The sequence below is a fragment of the Peromyscus maniculatus genome, chromosome 8 (assembly GCF_049852395.1).
Source record: "Peromyscus maniculatus bairdii isolate BWxNUB_F1_BW_parent chromosome 8, HU_Pman_BW_mat_3.1, whole genome shotgun sequence".
Lineage (NCBI taxonomy): Eukaryota > Metazoa > Chordata > Mammalia > Rodentia > Cricetidae > Peromyscus > Peromyscus maniculatus.
The window spans coordinates 65,466,470-65,488,813 of NC_134859.1; the positions used below are offsets into that span (position 1 = coordinate 65,466,470).

The window sequence follows — 22,344 nt, forward strand, 5'->3', positions numbered from 1 at the left end:
CGAGGTTCCTCTGTGTTGTAATATATATGAAAACTTCATTTTGTTTTCTATCTGACCAGTATTCCATTGTATTACTATAGGACAGTTTATTTTTCTTTTATCTGGTTATGAAATTTTCTCTGCTTTTTGGTCATTGTGCATAGCCCTGCTGACACTTGTTTGTTTTTGTGTGTGGGATCTGTGTTTTCAGATTTTGAGATCTATATCTAGAAGTAGAGTTGTTGAAATGTAATCAGTTGTTAACCTCTGAGACCCTGACTGAATTTTCCCCAAGTGCATGTACCATTTTTCCTTCCTTCCTAGTTCATGAGAGTTCTGGATTCCCTACACCCTGAACATATGCTTGCTGTTAGCTGTTTGTCTAGGCAAATTCTGGTAAATCCTTCCCCCTCTAAACCACAAAGGGTTCTGTTATCATTTTATAATGGCCGTGTCAAAGTACAATTTTCTGTTTCTACATTAGACATTTAGTTCCTGGGTTTTAAATACCTTTATATGGATACACAGGAAATCAAGCCTAGTGGATGGAATTTCATGGAACAAGTAACAAATAGACTTCAGTTTTGTTTGTTGTGTTCTGTTTTCGAGATGGGGACTTGCTTTATAACCCAGACTGATCTTGAAGTCAGGATCCTGGCTCTGTTTCCTGAGTGCTAGGATTATAGATGTTGCCACCAAGCCTGATCTAACCAGTTTTTAATGGCACACATATACAAATTTAAACTTGCCCATTTAAATTACAGATATATATATATATGGTTTTGATTTGAAGAAAGAATACTTCATTTAATTAATGGTTAGAATTGGAGTTCTAGCTAGGCATGGTATTGCAAACTTGTAATCCCAGCTACTCAGTAGTTTCAAACAGAAAACATGATTTAAGCTCAGCCTGGTCACCTTATTTAGATCCCACATCTTTTTTTAAAAAAGAAGGGAGGCCAACCTGGTCTACGGAGCGAGATCCAGGAAAGGCGCAAAGCTACACGGAGAAACCCAGTCTCGAAAAACAAAAAACAAACAAAAAAAAAAAAAAAGAAGAAGAAGAAGAAGGAGGAGGAGGAGGAGGAAAAAAAGTAGAATTGATGTTTTTTAAAGTGGGCTGGAAGAGTTCTTAAGTGGTTCTCTTTTCTGTGACCCTTGGTTTGTAGGAACAGAGTAGCCCTGGTGTTCAATTGCATTACTTTACATGGCTGCTTTAGTGAGTGAGACATACGGACTGACCTGGCAGTTCTAACTTAAGGCGTGTTTTTAAAAAGTGGTTAGTGGCTATAAACCAGCTGCTACTCCATTAAAAACAGATGCTTGAATCAACTGCTTTTTAGTGCATACAGTCCTTGAAAGTAAATAATCCTGAGAATATTGACAAGGTTTATTTAAAAGTATATTAAAAGTTTAGAGCAAATATGTGAGAATAAATACATCCAATCGATGTTGGTCTCTACAAGAAGAGTCACCAGAAGAGATGATGGACTCCCAACTGTGCTACCTTTGAACACAGCATTTTAGGAGATAATTGGTAGAGGTGGAGGGAAGCACTGTCAAAGTATGAAGCACATTCTTTTGGAAGATGGCAGAAAAACATGCTTGACCTCTTTTGTTTCGTTTAAGATGACAAAATAGTAAGTTTAGTTACAATGATGTTTGGTTCTTTTCAGTGTAATTTAAAAACTGCTTTTGTTGTTTTGGGGTTACTTTTATTTTCTTGTTTATTTGTTTTTGAGAAAGGGTTAAAAACTGCCTCTTGCTGAGCAGTGGTGGCACACGCCTTTAATCCCAGCAGGTGGATCTCTGTGAGTTTGAAGACAGCCAGGGTTACACAGAGAAACTGTGTCTCGAAAAGCAAAAGCAAAAAAAAAAAAAAAAAAAAAAAAAAAAAAGCAAAAACAATTTTTTTAGACTTAAAACTGCCCTTTCAAGTAGGTTGTTTGTTTGGGTTTTTTTGTTTTGTTTTGTTTTGTTTTTTGTTGTTGTTGTTTTTGAGGTTTTTTTGGTGGTGGTAGTGGGGTCCTAAAAATGGTTTTAGTTATTGTGGATCGCTGGAGTAAGTAAAATGACTTAACATGGTTGCTTTGATGAAATATACAAAATTTAGGTGTATCACATGATGTTTATGCTTAAAATTAAAATCTATTACTAGTCATTTTATGATTTATATTTTTTCCTAGTTTAAAGTGACTCCTTAATTCTCCAGTTACTTTGTTTGAAGTAACTTTGCCTTTCATGATGTATCTGTAATTCATATATACTTAATGGCATATAGCTTTCTGGTACAATTTTAAATCAAGACAAAAGACTTAGAATCTTTCATGAAAGCAAGAGAGCTGGATATGGTGGTCCAAACCTGGAATCTCAACATTGTGGAGGCTGAGGCAGGTTAAGATAATGAGTTTAAAGTCAGCATGTACTGGATAGCAGGACCTCCCTTCTGAATCAAAACGAAAAATTGATATGCTGTTACAGAAAAACCATATCATGAGGAAGTATTAGCCTCTACAGTTAGATGAATTTATTTTTAAACAATTACTTTACTTAATAGTCATTGGTATGAGGAAATACAACTGAATATTGAGTATCTACACAATAGAGCTGGTAAATGGCTGTGGCTATGTGCCATGTACTCTTATAGTACTTAATATCTCAGATGTGTTAGTGGTCACTGAGGCTTTGGTTGGCAAATGATAGCTTTCCCAGTGGTTATTGTGGTATATGGCATCTTTGTTTTCCCTTACTGATGATTTGGTGTTTCCTCTTCTCTCTACTTGATGAAAAGCCATTAAATCTGAGCTTATTTTCTGTTGAGGCAAGCATTTGGTAGTCAGTCAAACTCCCTCAGCTTTTAGAAGGGTTCGTTGTATTTGAACTGTGACCATGGACAACAAAATAATGCAGAATAAAAAATTGTACTTCCTATTTTGATTAGCCTGATGACCTGAGTTCAGATCCTCAGAACCCATGCAAATGCTGATAGCAGTGGAGTCCAGTGTACTCCCCAGCACTCATGGAAGGATGGAAGGTGGGAACAGGGAGAATCTCCTGGAAGCCCAAGAGCCAGTTAGGCTAGTTAGTGTATGTAGCACAGCAACAAACATGAGAGACCCTAACTCAAACAAGGTAGAAGTCGAGGACCAATAGGTGAGGTTATCTGACCTCTGTATAGCTGTACACATGCACGCACATGGACGGTTTAAATTATTTTTTATGAGACAAACAACAGATCAGCTATTTGAAATATAACTGTGAAGAGGAAATTATATGCCATTATGAGTTCAATCATTTCTCTTTCTGAGCTCATTATTGACCTAACATTTCTTACATAGGTTTAGATATGGGCAGATGGCCCAGCAGTTACCAACACTGGGTACTCTTACAAAGGACCTAGGCTCAATTCTCAGCACCTACATGGCAGCTCTCAACTGTCTCTAGCTCCCATTCCAAGGAATCTAATGCCTTCTTCTGGCCTCACTGAGTACCAGGCTTACATACATGTGGCACATACAACATAGTGAACAAAAAATACATACAGGAAGAACATCCATATATATAAAACAGAATAAAATTCTTGTGATTAATACAAGGGTTTGTGCAGCTTCCCCAAAGTGATTAATACATTTTATTTAACCCATCTGTGTGTGTGTGTTATGTGTATGTGCGTGCAGTTAAGCATATATGTGCACATGCATGCAGAGGCCAGAAATTGATGTTGGATGTTGTTTTTTGTTACTCTCCACCTTGTTTTTGAAACAGCCTTTTCTGGCCCTGGAGTTCACTGATTTGGTTAGACTGGCTGACGAAGCAAGCCCCCAGGATCCTCCTGCCTAGGCCTGATAGTAGAGCATGCTGTCACACTTAGCTTTTTACATAAGTCCTGGGGAGCCAAGCACAGGTCTTTGTGATTGCTCAGAAAGCACTTTACTGACTGGGCCAGCTCCCCAGACTCTAACCCAGTCCTTAAAACACCCTTGTAGAATTTATATGTTTTAAGCTACTTTTAAAATCAGAACACTATCAGTTAACAAGATAACAGACTTTAAATGACAAAAGTTAATCCTACTGGGTGGTGGTAGTGAACGCTTTTAATTTCAGTACTCGGGAGGCAGAGCCAGGCGGATCTCTGTGAGTTCGAGGCCAGCCTGGTCTACAGAGCAAGATCCAGGCCAGGCACCAAAACTACACAGAGAAACCCTGTCTTGGGGGGGAAAAAAAACCAACCAACCAACAAACAAAAACTTAATCCTCTTCTTTCTATTAAACTACAGCTTAGTGTACAGCTAAGCAATTTTGCTGTTTTTTTTTTTTAATGTGTGCATATGTGTGTGCCTGTTTGATTTCTGTACTTTGTGAATAGCCTCAACAAATTCAGAATCTCAAGCATAGGATTCTGATGAGGAAAAAAATAAGTGTTTTTATCTAGTATTTCTCACCTAGTTCTTTAACACATTTAATGGATGGAAGACAATTGAACCAAAATGGCATTTCTTAAAAGTTGAGCTTCTTAAAGTCCTCACTTTGCTCTACAGTTGTCAGAGTGTGAAACAAATGAATCTGCTTAACACATTAATGCGTTGAGGTGACGGTAGCTGTCGCTCCCTGGCCAACTTCAGTTGAGCAACTTGCTCTACTCAATTGTTCAGGAATTTCCAGAATGAATAGTAATTCACAACTATCTAAAATTGGTTCACATGTAACTCTACACTGCCCTGAACTAGTTTCTTGCATTGCAAGTAGTTCCTAGCCAGAGCCTTGGTTTTGGTTTTATTTTCCCCTCTGAGGTCTTGCTAAGCTGCTCAGGCTGACTTTGAGCTTGTAAGCCTGTTAAGTAGAGATACTATGAGTATATTCTACTATACTCTACCTCCTTCATTCTTAACTCTTCTTGCATCTCTCTCGGGACTTTGCTTTGACCTAAGTGGAAGAACCATAGATTGTAGAGCAGACTTGGCTTGTCATAAGTAGGTCATCATTAGTGCACTGGTCACTTCTTTGATCTGTTCTTTTTTGTTTGTTTGTTTGTTGTTTTTGTTTTTCTTTTTTTTTGTTTGTTTTTTGTTTGTTTTGTTTGTCAAGACAGGGTTTCTCTGTGTAGCTTTGGTGCCTGTCCTATATCCCGCTCTGTAGACCAGGCTGGCCTCAAATTCACAGAGATCCACCCCGCTCTGCCTCTCCAGTGCTGGGATTAAAGGCGTGTGCCACCACTGCCTGGCGATCTGTACTTCTTATTGCTTAGGAATTCAGATAAAGATTATCAATAAAAGAAACTTGAGAGAAAGAAGATCAAAACTGAAATACAAAGGATGAGTAGGGTTGCCAACATAAGAAGAGGGGCATATAGCATCCCTGAAAGCCTGGTGGCCAAAGAGAGCGTAGTGAATGGAGAGACAGGTTTGGTTTACTTGGGCTACATGAGGCTATAGGAGGGTGCTGGGTTTTGATTCATAGCCCAGTTACTGTCCAAAAGAATCATACAACAATGTATAAATGTGGCTATTATATTGTTTTTTCCAGTACTCATTTTATTCCATAAGTTTTTTAAATTGTTTATTATTTTAAAGATTTTAAGACATCACATTATATTTTTTATTGTGTTTCTCAGTTATATGGCCATATTCTCATATTTATTAATTGTCTTGTTTCCTATGTTATAAACATTCTGTTTTTGTCCTTTGCCCAGTTCTGGAAATTTTTTTTATACTAACAGTCTCCTTTATAGTATTCTATTTTAATATTTTTAACAGGCTTGATATTCCAACATAAAGAATTCAGAAGGTTTGTATTGACAAATATATTGGCGATTTCTTTTTAGTTTACTTTGTGGTGTGTATCACTTGAATTGAATGTTAAATTGAAGTGTCTCCCAATTTTCTTATTTTTTTTATATTTTTTATGTGTATGAATGTTTTGCCTGCATTTATGTATGTGCACTACTTGTATGCCTGGTGCCCAAGGAGGTCATAAGAGGATGTCAGATCCCTTAGAACTGGAGTTATGATTGGGTGTGAGCTGCCCTTTAGGTGCTAGGACTCAAACTCAGATCCTCAGCAAGAGCACCAAGTGCTCTCAACCACTGCTCTGTCTTTCCAATCTGTGTCTTCCAATTTTCCTGCACTGCTCATTGAATCTTTCTCTATCCTTTTGATCTCCCATTCTTTTTATCCTAAAGTCAACAATGCTTAAGAAATGATGTGTGCTAGGCACTATTTTAGACACTGTGTGTCATCTTATTTTCTTCTTGTAACTCTACCTTGAGGCATAGAGCTGATTTTCTAATGTTACACAACTAATAGATAGCTTGTTGGCTGGGCATGGGGTTGTATGCTGGAAATCCCAGCACTTAGAAAGCTGAGGCAGGAAGATTGGGAGTCTGAGACCAGCCTGGGCTACAGAGTGAGACCCTGTCTTAAAATTCATATATGTAGGCCCAAAAGATGGCTCAGTGGGTAAAGGTGCTCACTCCCAAGCCTTGTGACTTGAGTATGCTCTCCCAAACCCACTTGATGGAAGGAGAGAACTGACTTCAAAAAGTAGTCCTTTGACCTCTACACATATGCACTCTATGATTCTTATTCTCTCTCTCCCCCACTCTTTCTCTCTCTTTCCCCCTCCCTCTCTCCTTCCTTCCCTTTCTTCCTCTCTCTCTCTCCTTTCCCCCCTCAATAAATAAAATGTTAAAAATATTTTAGGAGCACACATGCCAAAACACACATACAGAAAAAGTCTGTCATGTGTGGAATTCTTTCTTATGTACTCTGTGCACTAATAGTACTTTATGGTTCCTGTATTATGACTGTCCCAGTGTGCGTCTGTATGGTGAGTTATGTGCCTGTGTGCACATATACTGAGGCTTAAGCCCAGGGCCTCTTGAGCACATGCTCTGCTTCTAAGATAGGAGACCTCAAGCCCTTTTGTCCACTCTTACACTCCTGCCCTTCTGTCTTACCATGATTGATACTCAGCAATGTCTGTAATTTTTTCAAGATTTGGGAGTGAATGTTTTACCTGTTTATTTTTCCAAGTGACCCAAGTATTTTATGTCCTATTTCAAAAAGATTCTCAATGTAGTGCTTGTCAGAAAATGCTTAATTCTTAAATTATACTGTCAATAACTGCAATTGTATGGTAACTAGATGCATTATCTGTTTGTATCAAGATGTGTGTCCTGTATGTATGTAGCCTTTGATATGTTCAGGATACTAGCTAAATATGGTTGAGTGAATGAATCAATTGGTATACCTGAGCTTATTACCTCACATTAATGTTTTCTGCATTCACCCATTTGGTCCTACAAATTCTGTGTGGATGTTATTTCTTTGTCATTATAGTTTTTTCCTTTAATTTTCTAATTATTTTGACCAACATATGAAGAAATCATTTATGTCTTCATATTTATTTTGTTGTTAAAGTTGTTTCTCAAAAATGTTCACAAGGTATGTTTTCAATAAGCAATTATTTTATCTGTTTAGACTAAGACTTTAGTTTCTTATTTCCTTAAATAGTTATCTGTTTATATGTTTTGTTCTAGAGTATCCCAAATGATGGGATTTTTAAAATTTAAATAAATTGATTTTTTTCTTTTTCTCCCCTTTCCCCTCGTTGTTATTTTTTATTTAAATTGTTTTAGATTTTTGTATATGGCTCTTTTGCATGCAGGTATGTATGTGTATCATACATGTGTCTAGTGCCCAAAGTTCAGAAGAGGGTATCAGATTCCCTGGAACCGTAGTTATGAATGGTTGTGAGCCACTGTGTTGGTTCTGGGATCCAAACCTAGCCCTTCTGCAAGAGCAACAAGTGCTCTTAACCTCTGGGACATCTTTACAGCATCTGATGTGCTACATGTGCGCATGTGTGGATGTGTGTGTGGATGCGTGTGTACATGTGTGCCTTAGCACATTTGTGGAAGTCCGAGAACAACTGCATGAAATTGGTTCTCTCCTTCCACCCTTGCCTGGGTTCCAGGGATCAAGCTTAGGTCTCTCGGCTTGCACACAAAACCTCTTTACCTATTGAATCTTTCTCCCTAGCCCCAAGTATTGTTTTCCAAGTTGGCTAATGGTGGACGTCACTCACTCTTTGATGTGCAACTGATATTTGCAGTTGCTTATCCTCCTCAGGGGCTTTCATGATGCTCTAGTCCTGTGCCAGTTGTACCCAAATGGGTGTCTGTGCAGCATAACTAATGTCAAATAGGTCTTTCTTTCTCCACTTAAAAATGAAACCAAACAAACAAAAGTGTTGTTTTTCACCAACATGATGTAAGCTAGTGGTTTACTATTTGTGGATAATGTTTACTTATTTATTTACTTATTTAGAGATAGTGTTTCTCTATTTAACCCTGTCTGTCCTGGAACTCACTATATAGACCAGGCTGGCCTCAAACTCACTGCAATACACCTGCCTCTGCCTTCCAAGTTGCCAGGATTAAAGGTGTGTGCCATTACATGGGCTTTTCATTTTTTTTTAATACATAATTTTTAAAGTATAATCTTCTGAATGATTTTAGGTGTCTCTTCTCTGACTTTTTTTGGTATCCTTTAAAGGAATTTGTTGTTGATTCATAGCATCATCATACAGGATTATTTATAACACATGTGAATGCCAAGACACTGTTAAAACTTTATGTGAATTATGTCATTTAATTTTCGAGAAAAAAAAAAAAGCAACACTATTTCGTCAACCCATTTCATAGATGAGGAGAAGGAGTTAGAACAATAAAGTATTTTGTTGGTTGTACTGCTAAATGATAGAAGTGAGTTTCTTACAAAATTAGAACAAAGCCTCAGGGATGTATGTATAGATGTCTATAGACTAGAGACTCTTTGACTTGGGATGGACTTATATCTCAATAAAAATCTTTGTTGGTTGATGATATCCTAAGTTGAAAATGTGTTTAATACACTTACTTTAGATATGCTTAGAACTCTTATATTACTTTATAATTGGCCAAATCATTTAACAAAAAAAGTGATAAATCATCATACATACTGACATATACCTACATGTATTTATACACATGAGCTCTAGGAAGAGATACAAGTAACAACATTTTAAAATATTTAGGGAGTAGTAATGCATTGGAAAACTAGCCCTTTTTGAGCCCTCTTTGATTAGTAATGATACAAATATAATTTCCTTAGAGGGGAAGTATTATCTAATTACTTTAAGGCTAGATAATACCTCTTCCTAAGACATAGTCAGTGTAGTTGACATATGTTGTACTTGTAAATTTACCAAGTTTTTCCTCTGCATTTTGCAGGCATGTCAGTCAGGATGATATAATCCATGGATGCTGCTAATATTATACTCCATAATTATACTTTCTTGTTATTGTACCCATAGGAACTCTAAGATGTTTGCCATCCACAATGTAGAGGTTAGTTCTGAAGATTCTGGTCTTGTGAAACTCAGTGTGTCTCTTGAAAAAACCAAAACAGGGTTGGGGATTTAACTCAGTGGTAGAGCGCTTGCCTAGCAAGTGCAAGGCCCTGGATTCAGTCCTCAGCTCTGCGGGGGGAAAAGACCAAAAAAAAAAAAAAAAAAAAAAAGCAAACCACATAGAGCAGGCACTATCTAAGCAGTTAGCCTCTGTCAGGGACAGTGAAGATTGTTTTGGAAGGGAGAGCAACAGCATGCCCATTTGAAGAGGTAATACATTTTAAAAATCATTTTAAGGGGCTTTTCTTCATAATGAGATTACTTAATATAGTGAGACAAGTTTATAGAGGCAGAAAAATATTCAAAAGCTACTGTAGAGACAATATAAGGAAGGATTTTTATTGAAATATACCTGTAATTTTCTATAAGCGTAAGCCTTCTTAGAAAGAGAGAGAGAGAGAGAGAGAGAGAGAGAGAGAGAGAGAGAGAGAGAGAGAGAGAGAGAAAGAAAGAAAGAAAGAAAGAAAGAAAGAAAGAAAGAAAGAAAGAAAGAAAGAAAGAAAGAAAGAAAGAAAGAAGAAAAGAAGAGAAAAGTTTTAGGACAGGCATGGTGATGCTTGCCTTTAATCCTAGCACTTGGAGGCAGAGGCAGGTGGATCTTTGGGAATTGGAAGCCAGCCTGGTCTAGCCTACATAAGGAGTTCCAAGCTGGCCAGTGCTACATAGTGAGACCCTGTCTCAATACAACAACAATGAAAAAAGGTATGGAGAAGAGTTCAGTTACTGTTGTTACTTTCCTTTCTGAATGGAAATGTCCTTAAGTGGCTGAGGAGATGGTTCATTGGCTAAGAATCCTTGCTTGTCAATGAAGCAAGACAACTGAAGTTGGAGTCCCCAGCACCCATTAAAAAAACCAGGCATGGCTGCATGGGCCTGTAAGCCCTGGCTAGCATTGCAGTTTGGGTGGGAATAGACAAATCCCTGAGAGCTCATTGGCCACCTAGCTTAGTCAAAATGACAAGCTTTTGTTCCATGAGAAACCATGTCTCAAGCCAGTAAAGCAAAGAACAATGGAGGAAGAGAAAGGTTAACAAATGTGTCCAGTCTCACATGCACACAACCCATACATACAAACAGGGCAGGATGCAGTTGTAGTCTTCTTCTAGGAAAGAAGATTATCTGAATTTTTTTAATAATTTTAGGAAAAAGCATACCAAGTTACTTTTGTACTCTCCCCATATTTAGAAATGCTTGAAGTTAGATTCTTCTTTGTATCTCACCAAGTGAGTGCCTTTTTTGTAGCTTACCCACCCTGGATGTGGTGTTTCTATTTTAATTTAGCCTACGTGTAGGCTTCCTTTGTTGATCCTCAGCTGTTAGGTTTGTTACTATTCATAAAGTGAAGTACTTTCCTATTTTGCCCAAAATTATCAATATTTTATTCTAGTTGGATTCCAGTGCAGTGAATGTGGAATATCAAATATGTCCCCTGCCCAGCCTTGTCGTTAGTCCACTTTATTGTGGCACCAAAGGAATCCCACTCACTCCTTCCTTCCCTCCATCCCACAGGCTCCCTCAGAATGACCCAAACTGTTAGACTCCATGGTTTGAACCACAAACTAATCTTACTTTAATTTGGTAGATCAGATTATAATTTCTGATTTTATAAAAGATAAATTTCTCCTATAATAGTAAATATTTAATTTTGATTAATAGTCTATTAAATATGCACGAAAACTCTTTAACAAGTTCTTAAACTAAAACTTTTTATCCTTTTGTTTTTAATACTTTTCTTACATGCAAAACAAAGTTAAATTTTCCTTGTTAAAATGCAAAGCCAAGTGTCTCCTAGTCTTTTGAAGAGCATTTGTCCATTATATAATTTGTAAAGTAGCCAGGAGTTCCTCAGAAGCAGGACATCATTTAGATTGAAAACAATTCTGGCTTGTGTGTAAAATAATGATGTGGTGTAACCATTTACAGAGTGGCAGCCTTGGTTTTACTTTAGTGGTGAAATCCTTGAGTGTCCCACATTTCATCCACCTTAAAGGCCTTATCAGAATTCCCTAGAGCAGAAATTGTTAGTTCATCTCGATTCTGCTAAATAGATTATTATGATAATGTCTAGACAGCCAAGCGACACAGCTATGAGCATAGACATTTTATTTTTTTCCCAGACATTGACAGTGTAAACATACATAAAATACATATTAAAGTTTAGATGCTTTTTGTGTTTTGTGCAATAAGTTGAAGCCTTAAAAAGGAAACATTTCATTTAAAAAAAAGTCATTAGTTTTACTTAAGACAGTAAAATAGCAGCAAGTACCAAGACATTGTGCACTTCTTTTAATTAAGACAAGTTACTTCATTTACATCAAACTCAGAAATACAAGACTGGCTTTCTTGAATACATAATATAGCTTGAATCACTGGTTAGATAGGGGCATATTTTCCCAACTATACATCAGAAAGGAAGGCTTCCCTTAGTTTCAGAAACTGCTGACCCTCAACTAGCCAGCATGACTACAGCATTGAGCATAAAGAGAAGTGAAACATTTACTTTCCAAGTACTAGCCACAGAAGGTAACTGGGTCTTTACATTTGCAGTGGTTTCTTCCCTCCGTAAGTTGAGGGTTGTGCTTTGTTGAGGATTTTCAGAGAAGTTATTTGGCATGCCACTAGTGATACTTAGGGTCATGGGTGTTGGGGATGACTTGGTTGCACTAGTGAGGCTTGTGTTTGACATCATTCCATCTTGAAGGTGAATAGTAAGAGTTGCAGCTGCTGCTTCATGTGAATTGGTCATTTCTGTGGCTGTGTCTTCTGGATAGGGCACCAAAGCCTTATCAGTGCTAGTAAAAGTAGTATCTCTGCTTAGTGTGACACCAAATGTAGTTTCCTTTCCTCGATAGTGTTTGGGTATTTTGGTCACTTTGGGTTGAGTTACCATACTCAAAGAGTTAATGGTGTCCACAGTCTGCATCCCACTGATAGTAAATAAGCTTGTGGTAAATCCAGGAGGTGTGGGGTACATGCTCTGTTCCTTCAGAGAAGATACTTGGTCAGAACAAGGAGTCCCTATCACATGGGCTTTTGTTTCCATTATCCACTTCAGTAAGTAAGTAATGTTTTGTTTATGGTCACATGACCACCTGTTATTATGAAGCGTTATTTCTTGCAGCTGCAAGAGTTGGTCAAAAGACTGATCTGGAATGAATGTGAATTTATTGTTGTGTAGGTAAAGATGTGTGAGATTTGTCAGGTTTATTAATGTCCCTGGAAGGATTTGTGTCAGTGAGTTATTAGACAGGTCCACAATATGTAGTTTGGAAGGCATGTTGGTTGGAACTGTCCAAAGTTTGTTACTGCTGAGGTTCAGAACCTCAAGACTTCTTAGGGTATTTTTAATAAGAACAACTTTTTCCAGCATATTCTTAGAAACATCCAGGTATTTAAGGTTCCACTGATAAGCAGTATCAGATTTGTCAAGAAGTTTAATGTTGTTGTTAGCAGCAGACATGTTCCAGAGAGACCGAGGTAACTGAGCAGGCAGACTTTCAAGCCTGTTGTTTGAAATATCCAGGGTCCTCAGATTGGTATATTGGGTTAACTGGTTATGCAGATCAGTAAAGTGGTTATAAGACAAGTTTAAATATATAATGTTCTCTTGCAGTCCAGGTGGTAATGTAGTCAAGTTTCTGCCTGAACAGTCCACATGCCTGTGCCTCTCTGTGCATATACATTGGAGAGGACAAATGCATAAAATGCCAGGCGTGAGAAACAGAAGGATGAACAGGCAGGAAGACATTTTCAGTATCTGATATTCCATCAAAGCCTGAAAACAAACAGATACATCCTTCTTTTAATATGCAAATACACTTTCAGCATCTGCATGGGTCAGTTAGCATTCGCCAAAATTTTCAATAAACCTCCTTGTTGTTGAGTCCTTTTATAATTGTTCCAGTGATTAAACTAACAAAGCTGCCCTTCATTTATAGTCCAAATGCCTAATCCTTCAATTGGGGCTATGTGGTAGTTGGGGGTGGGGGGATTGAGGGAGAGAGACCGAGAAAAAAAAAAAAAGAGACAGAGGCAGAGAGAGAGAGAGAGAGAGAGAGAGAGAGAGAGAGAGAGAGAGAGAGAGAGAGAGAGAGGCTCTCCTGCATTTTATTCCTTATTTTTATTCCTTACCATATTTGTTCTGATTTATCTTCTCAAAGCCGTAATAGGAAGAATAGCATTGTCTATAAATGAGGAGCTTTATAGTCTTACTTAGGCTGTTACTATTTTTGATAATATGTTTTCTTATTCAGAAAAAAAATGGCTGTCGTATCTGTTTTTCTTAAATCTCTGCAGTACTGTAAGACAATATGTGTGTAGTTTGAGATGTTAAAACAGTTATATTAAAACAATTTTTTTGAAATTTTATCTTTTCATAGATAACTACATCCTGGTAAAACATTTTTAATGAACTCAGAAAAATCAAGACTGATAGCATACCTTTAAACCTCACGTTTTGTAAAGTAATTTTTTCCCCAGTATATTTCAGTACCGATTCTAAAGGAAAACTGATATATGTATTTACAAGTGAGTGGACATTAGAAAGAAAAGCTCAACTGTTACTGCAGCAGATTTTGGTGCATGCACTTGTTATTGAATATCTTCAATCCTAACATTGGCTTAAAAAACAAACAAACGAAAGACAAGGGTAAAAATCCAAAGTCAGTCTTTTACCAATTTAAGTAGCTGCTTACCATCATGTCGTCTTCAACATCAGCATCTCGTTTTCTCCGGGAAACTTGAGGCTTAAAGGTCGGCTTGTTCTGGAGAGTCAGAAGGGTTTCTGTCTGTGGGCTGTGCTTGCCTGCTCAGCTGCATTGTGTTGCTGTGAGCTGAAGCTCTGCAACCACCTGATCAGCACCACATAGGAGGACTGCAGGGCTGTCATTGGTGCTGACTCAAATTTATTGCAAGAGGTGCATACGCAACAAAATGGACATTTCTTTTCATCACAGGCCTGAAAATACCTTACATCGCTGCAGTCTGCTCCTGGGTGGGGGCTTCATGCAGATTAGGGCTTGCCTTTACCTCTTCCTATGTATTTCTCCGAGCTTGGCTTGCACATTTAACATTTCCTTGCTGTAATTCTTGTTAAAGCCTCTACATTCTTTTTGTGTGTGGAAATGTTGAAAATGGAATTAACCTTCTTTGTGAATTGATTTCTAGGATACTAATTGAACTGTTTTTAATCTGTGCATTTTTGTTCTTTTCAAAAATGGTTCAATTGTCATGTAACATTTTTATATGTCATGATAAAATCTTGATTTTTATGTCTTCATCATGCTTATTATTATAATACTTAATTAGCTTTTCAAATTTATCAACCACTTACATGTTTCATCTTACCTTTTAGGGAGCGCAGGAATTCTTCCATATGATTATTTTGTTTTTGCCTTCCTAATAGAAAGGATCATGTGACTAATGCTACCCACAAGCCAGCTACATGTCCCCATTCCTCATGCCCTCCCACCTTTCCTTGGTGCTGGGGTCAAATCCAAGATAAGCCACATTTAAAATGAGGATGCTAGCTAGACTTTAAACAAACAAACAAACACAACAAAACAGGCTCTCACTGTGGATCCCTGGTTAGCATGGAACTCACAGAGCTCTGCCTGATTCTGCCTCTCAGTGCTAGGATTAAAGGTGTGCATCACCACCCCCGACAGATACTAGGTTATTTTTTTCCTCCCCAATACCTGACTTAGTTATCTGTTCAGATGATAAAATGATAATATATTTTATATATTTGAGTTAGATGGAGGTTTTGTTTTGTTTGTTTTTCCCAGGAAAATTGCTTTGGATGGTATGAATAGAATATTGCTTTCTCCAGAGGTATTGTTGGGACTGTACAAAAGACCATTAATTCGATTTATTTTATAACTAACAGTTTCAAAGCTGGAGAGGCAGCACAGACCTGTAATCCCAGCATTCAGGAGGTGGAGGCAGGAAGACAGGAGTTCAAGACCAGCCTAGAATAGATGAGACCCTGTCTCAAAATATAAAATAAAACCAATACTTTCTAATTATTTATTTACTCAGTGTTTCATATTTATATTTTATCTTTCCCAGAAAGTTAATAGGTTTTAAAATATATGCAACAATGTTTGTAAAAGCTAGAACCATAATCAAGAATTTTGTAAAATGAGATTAAATCTATGGTATCTTAGGTAGACTGATTATATAAATAATCAGTTAAAATTTAAATCTAATTTACAAAATGACCATTTTACTTTAGAAAAGAAAATGAGAAAAATTGTGATATTTATTTTCAAATTGTCACCATTTTAAAACCAGCAGTTATTATCATATTACATAAAAATACGTAGGTACTAAGTAGTTTGTGTCCCCTCCCTAAATTCTGTGAACTGTTATTTGTATCTAGAAAGAAACTGATTGTATTGAAATCTATAGCTTATCCTCTTAGAGCCATCTTTTAGATAAAACTAGTGTTCCTCGAAAAGGATCTATGCTTCAAAAATCTGCATCATTAGAGGTTGGTATCGATTGATTCAGTGTTTTATTGCCACTTCACTTTGAGTCTCCATTTGGACTTTAGATTCTTTGTATGGATTTCAGGATCTACTCATCAGTCGTGATCCTTAACAGTAATGTTTGAAATCCTGCATTCAGCAGTGCTGTGCTTTTGACAGCATTCCTGTTAGCTCGTGTACCCACCACTGCACTTCCAGGGAAAAGACTAGGATGAATTTGCCAAACCCTAAAATCTCTCTTTGGAAGACACGTTGTGCCATTATAGAAGTGGAATTGCCTATTCTACTTACACTGACCAGTACTTTGATTTGAAAGAGAATGTCAGGTCATAAATTAGTTAATGGGTTCAAAATTAATTTAACTTTAAGTCTGTATTAATGACTCTGCTGGCACTGAGACAGAACACCTGACAGAAGCGACTGAAGGAAGGAAGCATTTGTTCTGGTCACATCATCAGGGGAGACCTGGGGACGGGAGTGGCTCGGTCAGTGTCACGGCATCAGGTCGTATCCAGTGGCAGATAGGAAGCAGAATCCAGATCAGAAGCAGGAGAAGCAGAACCAAGCTATAACCCTCAAAGCCCACCCTTAGTGGCCTTGAGACCAGCAGCTGACCCCATGCTCCAAGGGTGTTATAACCTCTCCCTCAGCACTGCCAACAGTAGTCCAAGTGTTCAAGCACATTAGGATTGGATTCTGCTGTGCAAACAATAATGTTTTTCATTTCATATTTACTTCATATTAGAGATGACTGTGGCTTCTCTGAGAGAAAAGGGGTTGTCACTTCAATGTTAATTAAATACAGCAATCTCACACTGTTAAAGATTCTCAGAAAATTAGATAGTAAATTACTCTGTTTGTTTGTTTTTTGAGACATGGTCTCTTTTTTATGTAGCCCTGCCTGTCCTGGAACCCAGTCCTGTAGACCAGGCTGTCTACTTGCTTCTGCCTCCCAAGTGCTGGGATTAAAGGTGTGCACCACCATACCTGGCAAGAAGAGTAATTTTTTAAAAAAACAAGTATTTGTTAAAACTTATCTTAGATGCTATACAGAAGCTTTAGTTACACTTTAGATAAATTCACCAACACCACAAACTGTATCTATTTAGGCAACTGATTTAGACTAAGAATTAAATTAGTTGACATATCTTTTGTGTCCAAGGATATATTGCTCCAGCATTGTAAAAGATCCAGCAAACCACCTGCCAGGTAGTAACCATCCCATTTTAGTCAACAGCTCCAGTTTTCCTTTATTCTTGAATTGGTAACATTGATTGTTCCCAGTAATTGTGAGCCAAAGTACTGTCATTGATGCAGGTTCTACATACCATTTCTTTTCTTTTTCTTTTTTTTTTTTTAGATTTATTTATTTTATTATTTTATGTGTATGAATGTTTTACATATATGTATGTCTATTCATCACATGTGTGTGCCTTCTTGACTAAGATCAAGAAGAGGACATTAGATCCCCTGGAGTTTCAAAAAGGTTGTGAGATGCTATCTGATCCTGGGAATCAAACCCTGGAAGCTAGGTCCCCTCGAAGAGCAACAATACAAATGTTTGGTTTTGGTTGTTTTATTTTTTGGTTTCTTGAGACAGTTTTTTTGTGTAGTATGGCTGTCCTAGAACTTGCTCTGTAGACCAGTGCTGTGGATATCATTCTATATAAATAAAACACTGATGGCCACACTGATGGCCAGTGACCAGGCAGGAAGTAGGTGGCCAGGCAGGAAGTAGGTGGGACAAGGAGAGAGGAGAATTCTGGGAAGCGGAAGGCTGAAGAAGAGACACTGCAGCCACCGCCAGGACAAGCAGCATGTAGAGACTCTGGTAAGCCACCAGCCACGTGGCAAGGTATAGATTTATAAAAATGGGTTAATTTAAGATAAAAGAACAGTTAGCAAGAAGCCTACCACGGCCATACAGTTTATAAGTGATATAAGCGTCTGAGTGATTATTTTATAAGTGGATTGTGGGACTGTGGGGCTTGGGGAACCTGGAGAGAAGCCCTCCAGCAACAGACCAGGCTGTCCTCGAACTCATAGATCCACCAGCCTCTGCCTCCCGAGGGCTTGGATTAAAGATAGGTGCCACCACTGCCCCAGCTTGTAACAAATGTTTTTAACCACTGAGCCATCTCTCTGCCCTTCAGCAACCCCTTCTTAAAATGCTTGAGACCAGAAGTTGTAGTCAGAAGTTTTCCTGTGTGCTGCCCAGTCCAAGGTCCTGCAGCTGCTTATAAATAATCACTCAGAGGCTTAGTATTATTTATAACTGCTTGGCCATTAGCTCAGGCTTATTACTGACTAGCTCTTACACTTAAATTAACCCATAATTCTTATCTATAGTTAACCATGTGGCTTGGTACCTTTTCTCAGTTCTGTGTTGTCATCTTGCTTCCTCTGTGTCTAGCTCACAACTCCTCATTCCACCCTTCTTTTCCCAGCATTCTTTTAGTCTACTCGCCCCTCCTTTACTTCCTGCCTGGCTACTGGCCAGTCAGCGTTTTATTAAACCAGTGTACAAGAGCATTATCCCACAGCAAGAAGTATTTTCAAGCTTGGAATTTTTAAGATATGTATACACATACATATATATACATGTCCATCGACCTTCCTTTGGGTGAAGACCTGGGCTCCCCAAAATTTTTGAGCACTCAGAGTATTTTAAATTTTTTTTTTTTTTTTTTTTTTTTTTGGTTTTTCAAGACAGGGTTTCTCTGTGCAGCTTTGCGCCTTTCCTGGAACTCACTTGGTAGCCCAGGCTGGCCTCGAACTCACAGAGATCCGCCTGACTCTGCCTCCCGAGTGCTGGGATTAAAGGCGTGCGCCACCACCGCCCGGCGAGTATTTTAAATTTTTTGATTAGGATTGAATAGTCTATAATACAGTTAACTTTGGACTGAATTCCCTGCTGACAACAAATAAGAATATGGAATAAAATATTTTTAAAGCATAGAAGTACTGACAGAACAGAATTATATAAACATTCAATTATATCACTGTTTACCAGCCACCTCCTCAACTCCCCACCCCCCCACCTTCCCACCCCCCCCACCCCCGCCTTGGTTTTTGGTTTTTAGTTTTTAGTTTTCTCAAGATAGGGGTTCTCTGTGTAACAGTCCTAACTGTCCTGGAACTGTCTTTATAGACCAGACTGGCCTTGAACTCACAGAGATCTGCCTGCCTCTGCCTCCCAAGTACTGGGATTAAAAGTGTGCGCCACTACTGCCTGGCTATCTTTTGACTTTTTAATGCTGAGTTATATTTTGGTTTTGATTTTTGAAAAATTTTATATAATTGGGTTTTTGTTTTCTTTTGTTGCTTCTAGACTTTGAGTCTCAACTAGGAAGATGTTTTCCCATGTTCAGTGTATACAGGAATTCAGCAGCATTTTCTTGTATCATATCAACTTCATGCTTTCTATTTAGATCTTCTGTCTACTTGGTTTTATTCTAATGTAGTGTAAAATGTGAATCCAATTTTCTTTTTTCAGCTATCGAGTTGTCCCAGCACTTCCTCCTACTGACTTGGTTTTTTGAGTTTATCTCTGAACAGTCTGTTCTATTTCACTGGTCTGTTCATACATAGCATTTTGATTATAAATTCCCAAGTATTTTGCTACTGCACTTTTGGAGCAAAATTAAGTCTGATTTCTGACTGAGTCACTTGCTTTCCCTGGTTCTGTTCTTCTCAGCAGCTAAGGAAAGGGGGTGGGGGAGTTACTATATGATCTTCCAGACTGTTCATGCAGGTCTGGTGAGAGCACCACTGGTATAGAGTATGCAGTTCAGTCCACCTATTATTCCTATTGCCTTGTTATTTTTACATTCTTGTGTGTGTGTGTGTGTGTGTGTGTGTGTGTGTGTGTGTGTGTGTGTGTACCACATGTGTTTACATAACTTGGCACACATTGTCAGGCTTGGCAGCAAGCACCTTTACTTACTGAGCTATCTCACCACCCCTTACATTGTTCTTTTCTCTTCAGCATCCTAACTTTGTATTCTTTTCTCTGAGGTCGATTGGGGTTTTTTGTTTTTTGTTTTGCCACCTTTTCCCCAGCATTTTCTTCTTTCTTGTATTTGTTTTATTAGTTTACCTATCCTTCCTACTGACTAAGCAGGGACTATCACTGTTGGGCTGCTCAGTTTGCACTGACCTTAGTAGGGAGAAATTGCATGCAGTAAATGTAAATTGTCTCGTGTGTGTGTGTGTGTGTGTGTGTGTGTGTGTGTGTGTGTGTGTGTGTGTGTGTCCTTGCCACCACACAGAATTTCTTTAAACAAAAAATAAAAATTTCAACTACCTCTACTATCTGCTATACAGAGAACAGGAGAAAAGCTAAGAATAGCTCCTGACTTGTTTGCTTAACATTTATTTATTTGTGGGTGGGGAGGTGAGTGACCAGTAAAGAGCCCTTTTTTTCTCACAGAGAACTCAGGGTCAGTTTCCAGCACCCACATGGCAGCTCAATGCATTTATAGCTCCAGTTCTGAAGTCCAGTGCCGTCTTCTGTCTCCTCAGGCACCAAGAACACAAGTGGTACACAGGCATGCATGCAGGCAAAATACATACATGCTCTAAGAATACATACTACATCTTATTAATTTTTATTTTATATGTATGAGGGTCTCACCTGGATGTATGTGTGTATACCACTTTGTGTGCCTAGTGTCTGTGGAGTCAGAAGAAGGGCATTGGCTCTGTGAAGCTGGAGTTATGAACAGTTTGTGCTGTCCTGTTGATACTGGGAACTGGACCTGGGTCTCTAGGAGAGCAGCAAGCACCCTGAACCGCTGAGTGATCTCTTGAGCTCCTCCATTAACTCTTGTTTTATCTAAGAGGTATTTCCTGATAGCCATTTTTCAAGAGATCAGGAAGGAAGGTGTTGAAAGAAACAAAACTTTAGAAGGAGCCTTTGGGGGCTCTTTCATGTGAAGTGAGGAGTTTTGATGATTTGTGGCATTTCAAACACGGACTGCTAGACCTCATTATTCTAATCAAAATACTTAAAGAACAAGAAATTCTCAGAATTCCTATGTATTGCTGTGTAAATTAGCCTTAAAATACTGTTTGAAGACACATGAAAGAAAGTTTAGTGTGAACGACAGAAGAGAACCAGTGTGATAGGATGAAAAACCATCATGCTTGAAGTAAGTAGCTCCTGGGTGTTTCTGCAAATAAAAGTGTTAATTGTAAGTAAGAAGTGGCTTTCAAGAAATAAGACAAGTAGTGTGTATAAACTAACACTTAGGCCAGGTGTGATGGCCTCACGTTTAATCCCAGCACTTGGGAGACAAAGGCGGGTAGATCTCCGAGAGTTTTAGAAAAGCCTAGTCTATATAGAGAGTTCCAGGAAGGCCAGGGCTACATAGAGGGGCCTGGTCTCAGAAAACAAAAATAATAATTATAATAAATAAGTAAAACTCCACTCCAAAAGGCTGTTTGTTTAATACCAGATGGTTTTTTTAGTATTTGAACACTAATGTTACAAATGAATACTTTATTATATCCTGAAAAGTCCCCAAATTTGAATTCTAAGTAATTCTCTTCCTTTGGACTTAAGATATTAAGAATAAGAAGGAAAAGAATGTAGTCTCACTGATGGCTGCACAAAGTAGGCCAATACCCACTTATCCCCTCTACTTTGACAAAAGTTGTGCCCATGCCCATCAATTGTCAAGTGATGGTGTAAGGTTGAACCTCTATGTTTAAAAAGGGTTGCTTGGGACTAAAGCCATGGCTCAACAGTCTAGAGAGCTTGCTGCTGCCGTAGAGGACCCAAGTTCAGTTCCCAGCACCTCCTGTGACCTCAGTTCCAGTGTGTCTGACACCCTCTGATGGCCTACACACACACACACACACACACACACACACACACACACACACACACGTATGTGCACACATAAGAATTTTATTTTAGCATTTCATATTGGGACACGCACACATGGAAACATACAGGGTTTTCTTTTCTTTTCTTTTCTTTTTTTTTTTTTTTTTAACATTTCTAGATTAAAAAGTGGTTTTTAAGCAAGTATAGCCGGGCAGTGGTATTGCATGCCTTTGATCCCAGCACTCAGGAAGCTGAGGCAGATGGATCTCTGTGAGTTCGAGGCCAGCCTGGTCTGTAAAATGAGTTCTAGGACATCCTGTTACACAGAGAAACCCTGTCTCAAAATACCAAAAAATAAAATAAAATTCTAAAATAAAATAAGTATAAAATATATAACAAGAAACACACCACTTCAGTTAATAAAGGAATTCAGCAGCATTTTCTTGTCAGAATGCAATCAAAATATCAGACAACAGGTGCTTGCTGTCAGGTCTAATGACCTGAGTTCTGAATTTTGTCCTTGGGGTGGAAGGAGAGAATCAACTCCCACAAGTTGTCCTCCAACCTCCAAAGGCCACTTGTGTCCTTGCA

General features: G+C 38.3%; 2 protein-coding genes across 5 annotated transcripts in view; one reads left to right on the plus strand and one right to left on the minus strand.

The window, feature by feature from the left end:
- Nucleotides 1-22,344, plus strand: part of Nf1 (neurofibromin 1) — a 254,271-nt gene that overhangs the window by 164,005 nt on the left and 67,922 nt on the right. The gene's annotated exons all lie outside the window — the stretch shown is intronic.
- Nucleotides 11,525-14,255, minus strand: Omg (oligodendrocyte myelin glycoprotein). The gene is made up of 2 exons (XM_006977500.4): nucleotides 14,124-14,255; nucleotides 11,525-13,204 (listed from the first exon to the last, which is right to left on the minus strand). Exons 1-2 carry the CDS (start codon nucleotides 14,127-14,129, stop codon nucleotides 11,876-11,878), a joined length of 1,335 nt encoding a protein of 444 aa, XP_006977562.1. The 5' UTR covers nucleotides 14,130-14,255; the 3' UTR covers nucleotides 11,525-11,875.